Source organism: Capra hircus, chromosome 26, assembly GCF_001704415.2.
Source record: "Capra hircus breed San Clemente chromosome 26, ASM170441v1, whole genome shotgun sequence".
NCBI lineage: Eukaryota > Metazoa > Chordata > Mammalia > Artiodactyla > Bovidae > Capra > Capra hircus.
Window position 1 is genome coordinate 20,846,807 of NC_030833.1, and position 12,618 is coordinate 20,859,424.

Here is a 12,618-nt window from a genome sequence, read left to right on the forward strand (position 1 = left end):
TCTAATCCTCACTGAGGGTCAGGATCACCTTACGGAACTTTAGAATTAACATTGACCAAGACTCTATTCCTTAGAGATTTGGATTCAAATGGTCTAGGGAAAGACTCAAGCGGTGATACATTTTTAAAAGCTCCCTCCCATGGATTTAAACAAGCAGTCAGGATTGGGAATCATATTGCAATTCAACAGAATATTAAACCATATTTTAAAAATCTTCTTTTAGGTGAAGGCAGACCTTTTCTTAAGCAAAACAAAAAGCAGATATTTAAGAAAAATTTGTTTCCAATCATACAACTATAAATAAAAAGCCACATAAAACAGTTAGTCATAAAACCAATTATTTAATTGAAGCTATAAAAGAGGCAATACACTTGATAAAATAATTAGGAAACAATATTTAGCACATTTTAAAAGATTTAAAACAGGAGAACACTTTACAAAAAGTTGTGTGGGAAATAAAATCCTTAAACTATGAATAGAAACGTAACATTACAGAGTATGTTATAAAATACAATGACAGAAATATAAAAGGACTATGTATACTCTAAGCTGAAAACTATTAATAATGACCAGATATTGAGGTTTAAATTTACAGTTCCTGGGTAAAAGGATCACATTACTTTACACATCTTCCAGACCAACGGGCAGTGTTTCCCAACTAACCGTGAGTGGTATCGTCTTCTACGAAGTCTTTGGCCATCTCTGCTGTGATCACATCAATGTGACTAACCTGAAGCATAAGCATTAAAAACAGCATCTGTTAGATGGTAAAGAAACTTACCAGTGTTCCCACTGGATATGGTAATATTTTAAAAATACAGCCAATTACCTATATAAATTGCGTATTTCAAGTCAACTGACTCTAAAACATTGACTGATAAAACCCTTATTTTAATGCTGTTTGTTCAACACAGGAGTTTAAAAAATAGTCTGCATTTTAGTGCTCTGGAAGATACAGATAAGTACTCATGTCTAAATATCTGAACCACATTTTTGTTCAGTTTTTATTACTTTGCTATTTCAAAGAATTTTAAGGCTGAAAACACCTGGAAGAGCCATGTGGTCTAACCAAATATAAATCAATGTATGTAAATGTTAAAGACTGTGCATTAAATAAGCATTAAATAGACTAGAGAGGAGGATAATGTCTCTTAATGCCAATGAAAATAAAACTATGCAATGAATGCCAAAAAAAACCCTGATAAGCTTCATAAACATTTTTAAGTGTTTTTCACAAAGATATCATCATCCAATAAGCAACAAGTTTCTGAATTTTTTCTCATGACTTAAGTAACAAAAAAAGAGTTGAACAGATACAATGGATTAAATACCATATGAACTTAAACTTCATGTAAAAAAATTTTACCTTATTTCTGAACTTCACACCATAGAATTTGTCAGCTGACTCAAGCAGTTCAGGCCTAAAAGTAGTTGTAATGAATTGAGCATGTACAGCAAGCTCCATAATCATATCTGTAAAAAGAAAGAGTAATTTAATAAAACCATTTTCTCAGTAGAACTAAAAATTTAAAAAGCAACGATCTTTAATCCTACCTAAAATTTAAAACTGCCTGATTGCATACATCTACAGAAAGCATCAATTTGTTTCTTAAGCTAGGCATAAACCTTTAACACCGATATCTTAGTTACAGAATATAAAAGCAGCATTTCTAACATAGGATTAGAAACAGTATCAGAGCAATGTAAATTTTTCTCATCCAGAGCAACCTTTTCCTGCTACCCACTCCCCCAAAATCTTTTGAACTTACTAAAGATCAGGTATAGATTATTTAAAAACAGAATCAAATCTGTTTATGAAAAACAAGTTTTAAAAGGAGAGATGTTTGTATAAAAGCTTAACTGGGGTTGGATTTTCAATTGTTTCATGTTTCTGATAGAACTATACTTTGTAGTCTAATATTAAATTTTAAAAACTTTGTTAAAAGAGAAATTATTTTATTGAATAATACCCTGTCTAGTCTCCCCCAGATACCTCAGGCAGCAAGAAATATATGATAAAAGAGGCAAGCTATCATTTCTAGTAAGTTACTATGAAGCTATGAAACCAAAACTGTACCTGACACAGCCTTTCTGTGCTGAGCATCCAGAGCCTGGTCAATCTCATCAAACAAGTAAAAAGGAGCAGGGTCACATTTCTGAATGGCAAAAATCAAAGCAAGAGCTACCAAGGATTTCTGTCCACCCGAAAGCTGTTGCATTTCTCTCATTTCACCTTGTTTTCCTGTAAATGACACCTAAGAAAATATTTAATTAGAGTTAATATTTCAAAGGGGTAAAATCTCCATCATCTCTTAAGTTGCATACAGTGTACCAATTAAGATTTGCAGAATGTTCCACTATGATAATGCTCTCAGGAAAATTGAATATAAAGTTATTTTACCCTAATTCCAACTCCAGTGAACTGGTCAACTGATGGAACACTGCTTTGTGATCCAGAGCCCCTCTCACTTTCACCACTCCCTTCTCCTTCATCTTGAGACTGACTGCCTTCCACATCTCCTTTCTTCATCACCAAAGTAGCTTTGCCACCAGGGACCAACTTCTGGAATACTTCACTAAAGTTTTTGGATACCTTAAAATGAATAATATATAAATAGGTGTCAAATGGAATATGTACTTTTTAAAACAAAGACAAAAATTATTTAAAAGCAATAAAAAAAATTTTTATTTTTTAATCTTAAGAACAAGAATAACAGATTGAATCCTTGTAAGAGTTGTGTATATACTGGATGTCTTTAAGTATCAGAACAATTATCAGTGGAAAAAAAAGCTTTAAAATCTTTACAAATTGAATGATAAACTAGGTATCTGAAGATTTTAGCTTGTGTATTAACTACAAACAGAAACATACCTGTTTGAAAGTTAACTGAATAGCTTCGTATTTTCGAAGTTCAAGTACGTTCATCAGTTCCATGATTGATTTGTACCCCCTGTCTAACTCTTCTTGTCGCTTTATTAACTTTTCTTTCTGCTCCGAGAAATTTACAAACTGATCTAAAGCTTTTTTGTTAACATGGCTGTACTTTTTCAATTCTGTGTTGCACTGTTCAAGTTTTCGAAACAACTATTAAGAGGAAAAGAAAAACATATAAATAAACTCACATGTAGGAAAATTTGTAATGAGATTTCATATTTAAAACAAACTAGATTTACCTGTTTGAGGCTCAGTGTCTGGTATTTTTCAAATGCTTCCTGAGGAAGTGACCCAAGTTCTCGGATTTTCTTCATACACTCCTCTTTCTTCTTCAGCAGCATGCCTTGTCTATTTGTCATCTTTTCTAGTTCTTTAGTATCATGGTTTATAGCATCCATGTGTTCTTTTTCCATATTTTTCCAGCGTTCCATACTCTTCTGCAGCTCCTTAATTCCAGCTTCTGTTTTATCGATGGAATTGTCCAAATCTAAAATGGGGGGAAAACCAAGTTAGGCCATAACACTTACTGTATTTTGGCTGAGCCATGCGGCTTGCAGGATCTTAGTTCCCCAACCAGAGACTGAACCTAGATCCTTGGCATGAAAGCAGGGAGTCCTAACCACCGGATCGCCAGGGAATTCCCCATAACACCTATTTTAAGGTGTTATCTGACCAAAGATTTTAATGGTCAAATCTATCAAAATAAATAGGTTTAAATTTTCCTGTGAAAATTTATGAAAGAATTCAGAATAAAATTGGGAGTGTACACAAGCCATTCATATATAAAGTTTTTATTATTCAATGTTTATAAAAACCTAAAATAATTTTCTTCTCAGCAATTAAGTGTCAACAAACTTGATCCAGCTATTCCATGCTTTTGTCAAGAAACTAATAATGTATGGTCTCTTAAAAACTACCACAAACATTTCAATAAAATGAAGGTGACTATAATCAACACCCTAAACTCTGTTCACTAGAAACTATTTATGACAAAAACTTCTGGTACATGCTTTTGCCTATTTGGGTATGTCACTTTGTAATACACAGTCTTATAAAACGAATAAGCTAAACTTAAATAGATATCAAAAACATTTTTACAAAATAAAAATTCACCTTCTGATCTTGCCATGGTATCTTTCACCCTTTTATTGATGGCTTCAAGTTCTGAGGTTGTAGCAGTGAGAACAGTACCCCCTTCTGTCTCTCTCAGTTCATTGAGTTCCTATAACACAAAAGGAACACAGGAGCATTAAGCCATAAAAATATAAACTTTGTTAGTTTCAAAATGTTATGACTGCCAATGTTGATATAGCTGTTGGTATGTTTGAATAAACACTTAAGGAAACCAAAAAACATACTTCAAATAGTTGTAAATACTTAAGTTATCCGTTAAGCAGGAAAAAAATGATTAATGACTAAAATATTTCTTAGCATCTGACCACTACTGAGAAAATATTTGTAACTAATATTTACTGAGTACCTAGAATGTGCCAGATCATCACACAAAACATACTGCTATGCTTCTTTTACACAAGAGGAAACTGGAGCTTAGAAATATCAAATGACTTGACCAACACAGGACACTAGGTGGCAGTGTGAGAGCTCCAAGTCAGGGCAGGTAGTCAGACTGCTAGTCTTTCTGTCCCCAGAGTCCATACTCTAAATCAGAGCCTCTCACGTAAGCTTATTCAAAAGATTATGCTCATCAAGAAACCACCCAAAGAGAACGCACCTGTTCTACTTGGTCCAAGCGTTTTCTCAAATTCTCATTGAGGTAAGTCTCTACTCGAGTAATAATACCTTCTAATTTAATTCTTTCATTCAGTAGTTGTCTGTTTTCCTAGAAGAAAAAAGAAAAACAAATTGTCTGTCTACATAGGCATGCACATTTCACATACAGGAATGCTGTTAATCTGTTGTTGTCTCCATTACTTGTGTTCAAATGAGCTGAAACAAGAGTTTTATACCTTTCCAAAAAGACCTTTATTTTCTTCATCTACGCTCTTATCTATCCAGAAGGCTATTTTTGTGCCTGGTTCTTTTTATAAGGCATACTACCAAAAATATTTTTCTTTTCCTGCTTTTCACTTTCTGAATTTAGTGTTAATTATTTACATCTATATTTAAGAATCAAATGTTATTAAAATGTTTAATCAAAACTATTTTAAAATATGTAAAGGTGGTCAGATCAATAAATATAGCAAAGCTAACAAGCTCGATTTTACTAATGACAAACATGCATTAAGTAAGATGAAAGAAAATGAAGATTTCTTATACAATCCTATCATAGGGTTTAGAAAAACTTACTAAAACCTCATTTACTTTAACGGATACTGAAGTCTCAATCTTATATTTTCTCAATATCTTTTTCACACTCTTTTACTAGCAAGAAAGACACTTTTCACAAGTTGATTACCAACAAATTTTTTTTTTTTCTGTCAACTGTACTTGCCTGCTGAAGCTGACGAATTTCATCATTCAGTGCATCTACTCTCTTCTGATCTTCAAGACTAAGTTGAGAAAGCAAATCAGTTCCCAGTTCTGCTTTCAGTGATTCTCTGGTGGACTCCATAGCATGCAAACTTGCCTCCAAACTTTGTAAGCTACGTTGCTATATGACAGATTTTCCATTTATTAGTAATGGTATTAGTCAGTGTATCACTTACAGTAGTGAAATACTGAAGACCATCTATATTTGATATTAAAGTGAGCTTAAATATCTCAATTAAATATTAGATACCCATTACATTTGATAATTAGAACTATGCAGCAACAAGAAAAATGTTTATGATGCAACGTTATGCAGGACGTGTGGAATAAATACATCATATTCCATGGTCAAACTATATAAAAATTATGCATATTCATAAGAACAGAAAGAAGTTGCTAGAATGTTAAGGTGGTCTAATTGTGGGTATATACACTACATTTTTAACTTTGTTGTTTTAGTATAATTGATGTACAAAATTAGTTGTTTCTGTCAAAACTACTCATGTTTATGAGACCAATGGATATTATCATTTGTAATAGCAGTAACAGCTCACTTTCTAACTCATTTTAATATAATTTGGACAAAATACAGTCAAATAAATCCATAAATAGCATTTATAGACACAAATGGTACCTGGCTGACTATCGGACAATACTTTTATGCCATGGCTCAAAATGCCTACTTGCTTAATGAAGTTGGAAAATATGAATTTGGCCTACAAAAGTAGATTCCTGAGTACTCATGAGTAGAAGTGTGATAAAGATACATGCAGATACCAAAGTATGGGCCTAAATGAAAATGGAACAAACGTGTATGTTATATAACCTACACAATATATAGTCTACCCCAAATCTATATAACTAAATATATTCTTAAAAAGCGTATTTACAAACCTTGGGCATAAAGGTTTTCTCTGACTGCTGCCTCTTCTCTTTTAACATCTTCATTTCTGATAATATGCTATCTCTAGATGCTTTAAATTTCCTTTGCTGAGTCTCTATTTGCTGCATTTGGTTCATCAGCTGATCAATTTCATTATTAATCCATATACAAGGCTAAGGAAAATTCACTTCAGTGTCCATTAACTTGTATCCCCTTCCTTTTCTTTATCCCTAGATTAAGCTATTTCCCCAAATTTAAGTACCATAACAACACAGAATTAAATACTATGTCAAGTCTGTTCAGTCATAAAAGAAGCTTTAAACATTTTAACCCACTTCTCTCTCAAAATAACATACAATTTTACCAACTGCTGTACAAAAAAAAAAAAAAAAAACCATGGGAAAGTCCTAAAGGAAGCTAAATGATACACATTTTAAAATTTATATATTTTTCATTCAAGTATTTACTATATAAGCCATTATGCCTAAAGCACTACATAAGAGAGTCAGATGTGAAGAGGAGTATTCACGTATTTTCCCAGGCTCTGTGCTCAAAGCTCACCAAATTTGGGCAGATCTCAAAGTATGCATAGTCAAAGCTAAGACGCTTATTTACCTTCTTCTCTGTGCTCTTGCTTCCAACTGATGACAAAGAAGCTATACACTCACAATTTTTTAAATGCCAGCCTCAATAAAAATATCCTAATGAAGCAGTAAAAATAATTATTTTCACTGCTTGAGTACCTGTATTGAATATTGTGTGACATAATGCAAGGTATATACACAAAGCACTTTTGCCTTACACCATGGTTATTTTAAGAAAATGGACATGCACAACTGTTTTGTTGCGAGCCCAACTAGTCACTTTTCACAGAAAACCATTTTTATCTGAAAGAATGGAAAGAACCATGGTTACTAAGACTTGCATTTTGATGGACATTTCCTCCACTAATACTAAATCTGAAACTCAATATAATAACCCCTAATACTAACATTTTTCAATCCTTATGTATTTAACTTCTGTGTAGTATGTGGCATTCCTGATACTGCCCACTCTTCTTCCATTGAAACTCTATCCTGGTTTTCTTCCTATAATTGTCTGACAAGTCCTCCTCAGCTCCCTTTACAATCTTAAATTTCTGTGTTCCTAGGGTTCTTTTCTCTCAGAAATACACTCATTGCCATTAACTATGTAACAGTTTAAGCAAAGGATATTACAATGGCTTTTAGTTTTCTCCCTGTTTTTGGAAGTTAAACGGACATACTACACAAGCTTAGATAAAAGTCAAAATAAAACACATGGGATATTTCCCCCCACTGTATATGTGAAAATACATCTAACACTCAAAAGATTCTATATTCCAACCAAAACACACTTCCTTCTCTACAGCAACACAAGACAAAAAGATATTTTCAATATTTCTGCGCAGATTTTCATTGAGCTTTGCTTCAAGCTCACCAAGTTCTTCTTCCGCTTTTCTAACATCTTTTTGTAATTCAAGTCTAGACTTCCTTGTATCATAATAGCCTCCAGTCAAAGCACCTCGATGACTAACTTGGTCACCTATTAATAAAACATAAGGAAATTAGTAATTCTGTATAACAACTTCTTTATTCAACAATAAATTGATTAATAATTAAACAACTAGATTAATCTGAAGGTTTTACCTATTTAATAAGAACTTAAAAGAGTTTAAGCCACCCCGGAAAAAATGTTGTTTTACAATATTAACACCTACACTTAAAAAATGTAAGTGTCAACATAAGTGCAAGTGTTAATAAAATATAAGGTAAACCTGAACATTTGCCAGAAAGAAGTGTTAAAGACTAACAGGAACATGTCAACAAGACACAGAACCTAGCTTGAAATTCCCAATGGCCATAACTGGAAATATGAAAATCAAAAATAATAATGGCAATTTGGTAACACATTGAATAATTTAAAAAATCCATGAATCACAGCAATACATAAAAAGGAAAACAGGAAGGGGCTTTTCTTTACAGAAAAGTGACAGCTAATAAATATAGAAGCAATCACAGAATTTTAGAATGATCATTTTGAAACCCTCAATGTATTAACCAAGTCAGGCAAGGGTCACCAAAGGATGCTAAGCCCTTAGCAAAAAAACTTTTGGGGGAACCTGATATTCACGTGTCCTTAAAGGATAATCCCACATATCATTTATTACTTACAAAGGGGAAAAGGTACCTTTACAACCAAGATCTGCTAGAGGTCAAACCTGGTATCACTAACAGTGGGACACGCAGTAGAAGTACACATCACTCATGCCAAGAATGCCTAACCTAACCTAATAAAGAGGAAGCAGTAAGACAAATCGACAACACAAAAGATTTCTGAGAGGGCAGACAGAAGCAGCAAGAAGAACCACAGTCCCACAGTGGCTAAAACGAAAACTACATCACAGAAAGTTAACCAGGATGAGAAAAGCAGAGGGTTTTTGTCCCAGATGAAGTGGCAAGATAAAATCCCAGAAAAACAACCGAATGAAGTGGAGAGAGGCCATCTTCCAGAAGAACTCAGAAGGATAGCGAAGATGATCCAGAATCTCAGAAACAGAACAGAGATTGAGAAGATGCAGAAATGTTTATCAGAGACCTAGAAGAACTAAAGAACAAATGAGATGAACAATACACTAGAAGGAGTCAGCAGCAGAATAACTGATGCAGAAGAATGGATAAGTGACCTGGAGGACAGGATGCTGGAAATCACTGCTGCAAACAGAATAGAAAGAAGAACGAAAAAAAAAAAAAAAAAACGCAAGAATTTCTGGGGGTGGGAGGAAAACAGGAGAACTGTGCTATACTGAAACTGTTTATGCTTCCCTGTAAACACACAGGGGAAAAAAAAAAAAAACAGAAAATGAGGACAAGTGAACCTATATACCAGAGGTTCTTAACCTTCACTCAAAATAAAATTCAGGAGGTCCACTGCTAAATCTCGTTTTTAATATCTTAAAGAATACATTCTATGTCAAAGAAATACTGTGATAACCATGCCAACTGGTTTCTTTGGTGATCCGAAGTATTTTGTTTAATACATTTAAAAAATTTTTGAGAAAAGGTGCCAGAGGCTTCACCAAACCAAGTCCATGGTGTCAAAAAGGTTAAGAAATTCTACTATGCATTAAATGATTATACTTATGAGACATCAATTAAACATAAAGTGTTGACCTTGTTTAAATTCTGACTTGAATAAACCAACAGGATTTAAAAATGGGAAGTAACTGGACATGAATTTTCGAACACTTTTAAAGGAATTTATTTGTTCAAAGCTAGTAATTACTATTACGAACCTTCCAAGGTAATGCAGTCCATAGTGAAAGCACGGGCCAACTGGGTTGAAACTTCCATACTACGACAAATAAGTGTTTTTCCAAATACATGTTTGAAAGCTTTGTCAAATCTGGGATTGTACCTCAATTTACTTATCATAGGAATAGCATCCTAAAAACAAGTATGTTGTTAGCAAGCAAAGAAATCACAATTAGTTCAAATGTGTTATCAGAATTGTAAATTACATTTTTCTGAAATACAAATAAACAAAATGCCTTTACATTTCAAAACTGTTGATTTTTATACTGAACAAGTGAGAAAAATAATTCTACTGAAATATCCTGGAAATTGTACTCATGTAAGTCATCCAGGTTTTCAATAGTATAGAGGTTTTCAGAGTACAGTGATAAAGAGCTCAGTGGCTCTGGAGCCAGACTGCTCAAGTTCAAATCTCAGTTCTGCTTCTCAGATGTGTGCTCTGGACAAGTTGCTTAACTTCTGTACTCATCTACAGAACTACAATAACGACAGTAGCTTCCTCACGAAGTTGTTAAGAGTAGGCGAGTTATAAATGCGAAACATTTAGGGTAGCATCTGTCACACAGAAGGGACAAATATAAACTAGTAGTATATTCTCAAAATATTTTCATTTTATTTTCATCTAATAATCTACACACATATAACCTTAGATACTCAGAAAAATATTTTTTCAGAATTTATTTTTCCTTTTTTCTCTCTCAACTAGCTGAATCGAATTTTTACATTAGGAAATACATCCTACATATAGAAAAAAGCAATAAATACGTTGCTGCTGCCGCCAAGTCGCTTCAGTCGTGTCCGACTCTGTGCGACCCCAGAGACGGCAGCCCACCAGGCTCCCCCGTCCCTGGGATCCTCCAGGCAAGAACACTGGAGTGGGTTGCCATTTCCTTCTCCAATGCGTGAAAGTGAAGTCACTCAGTCGTGTGCGACTCTCCGCGAACCCATGGACTGTAGCCTACCAGGCTCCTCCGTCCATGGGATTTTCCAGGCAAGAGTACTAGAGTGGGTTGCCATTGCCTTCTCCGAATAAATATGTTAAGCTTAAATTAATAATTACAAAGCAAACACCAATATAACCACCATGTAGGACAAGAAACAAAACACTACTATAAAGCCCAGAAGTGATGAGTGTAGCCCTCTTCTAATCACAGTGGTTATCTCCAACGGTTACCTGCTGGTGATGGCCACTCCTGTAATTTTGTGGTGATCACTTCCTTGCACTTGTAGTCCTATCATCTAAGATTACTTTTGTTCAGGTATTGTAAAGGGAACAGCACTATATGCATTCTTTCGTGACTTGCTTCACTTACATATCACATTTAGGACTCAATTTCTCCTCCTCAAAATTTCAGAGATAGTTTGTAGATTTAAAAGAAAAAGCTAGACCACTTAAATAGCTCATAAGATTCTCACTGTTCCTCTTCACCTGCAGCTCATTCTCCCAGGGTTTTAGCTTTAACCTTAAATAACAGTGAAATAACTGCTACTACCATCAACATTCTGAAGCCAAACATCTCAAAGCAATTACATTTTTATCAAGGATGATGTCTAGGTAACATTCTCAATCTGTTAAAAAGCATACCAGCTAATAACAAGAGCAACGTTATGCTTTCAGAGCCTATCATCTTGCTACATATTTTAAATCTAATTTATAAGCTGTTTAAAAAAAAGAACATTCAGAAGTCTTATTTACTTTAAATGATACTTCCTCAGGGAATTCTCCAATTATTAAATCTTAATTTCGTCTCCTTGAGTTACACTCTCAGAATATCCTGTACTGATGTATTTTAACACTTGGCACATTTTGCAACAGTTTATGTCACGGCTGTGACCTGTCTTCCTTCCTTTCCTCATCTAGCATTAAGTATCCTCTACGGTAAGAAAGGAATGTTTACTTCACAGACCATGTGAACCACAGTGTATAGTGCTTGTTGTGCACTAACATGTGCTAAACCAAGAAAAACACTTATTGAAAGACAGACTTTAACACACATCAACTCACATTGGTTTCAGGATAGGCAGTATCCCTTACATCTAACTTGTTAAGAGGCAGGAAAGTAACCTCTCCAGGAAGATTCATTTTATTAAACTCCATCAAAATCTTCGTGCTGACTTCATCTGAATCAACAATGTGATAAAATAACCTACATGTAAAGAGAATGAGATAGGTCCAAAGTGCTTTAAACATTTAAGCAAACAAGTTACTTTTTTCTATGCAATCCAATTTGTATGGGGAGGGCTACTCAGAAAATTCCAATGGAGGGAGAGAAAGTACAAAAAGCAGAAGTTCTAGTTTCTACAACTAGGAACAAACACTGAGCATCAATGTATTTAATTGCAATATTAAACAAAAGAGGATTGGAATATTAAATAAGAGGATATATTTAAACTACAAAAGGGTGTTTCTTAGGTTATTCTTAGTTCCTCTTTTCTTTAAAAACTCAAAACATCAAGCAAAAAAACAAATCTCACCTGTTTCCAGCAGTGACTTCCACACACGTGTAGAAAGCAGGCTCACATTCAAAGTTATTCATCACAATACCATGATAGCCATTTTGAACATGCTGGTTTATTCCTTTTCGACGGAAGTGGTCTAGCACTTTATTTATGCTATCTATTCCATTTAAAATGGCCTATTCAGAAACAAAAAATTGTAAAATATTGCTAATGGCACCCATGCTGATATAAAATGCCTCCATTACTCTATACATTAAAAAAATATACCAAATTGGGAGATCGGGATTGTCATATACACAACTACATATAAAACAGACTACTAATTAAGAACCTACTGTACAGCACAAGGAACTCTACTCAATACTCAGTAATGCCCTGTTTGAAAAAAGAATCTAAAAAAAATAGTGGATAACTTATAGGTATAACTGATTCACTTTGCTGAACACCTGAAACAAATACAACTCTGTAAATCAACTATATTCCAATAAAAATTTTAAAAAATAAAAAAATATACCACA

At 33.9% G+C, this 12,618-nt stretch overlaps 1 protein-coding gene across 1 annotated transcript in view; it reads right to left on the bottom strand.

Moving 5' to 3' along the window:
• The window catches only part of SMC3 (structural maintenance of chromosomes 3), a 38,479-nt gene continuing 26,182 nt past the window's right edge, over positions 322-12,618 (bottom strand). Inside the window, exons 16-29 of the mRNA XM_018041507.1 lie at positions 12,116-12,276; positions 11,646-11,787; positions 9,622-9,772; positions 7,719-7,871; positions 6,320-6,471; positions 5,388-5,546; positions 4,668-4,775; positions 4,049-4,157; positions 3,175-3,422; positions 2,873-3,085; positions 2,402-2,593; positions 2,078-2,255; positions 1,367-1,473; positions 322-730 (exon numbers count right to left, since the gene is read on the bottom strand). Coding sequence (XP_017896996.1) covers positions 659-730; positions 1,367-1,473; positions 2,078-2,255; positions 2,402-2,593; positions 2,873-3,085; positions 3,175-3,422; positions 4,049-4,157; positions 4,668-4,775; positions 5,388-5,546; positions 6,320-6,471; positions 7,719-7,871; positions 9,622-9,772; positions 11,646-11,787; positions 12,116-12,276 — 2,145 coding nt within the window. The 3' untranslated portion in view covers positions 322-658. The remainder of the gene's footprint in view (positions 731-1,366; positions 1,474-2,077; positions 2,256-2,401; positions 2,594-2,872; positions 3,086-3,174; positions 3,423-4,048; positions 4,158-4,667; positions 4,776-5,387; positions 5,547-6,319; positions 6,472-7,718; positions 7,872-9,621; positions 9,773-11,645; positions 11,788-12,115; positions 12,277-12,618) is intronic.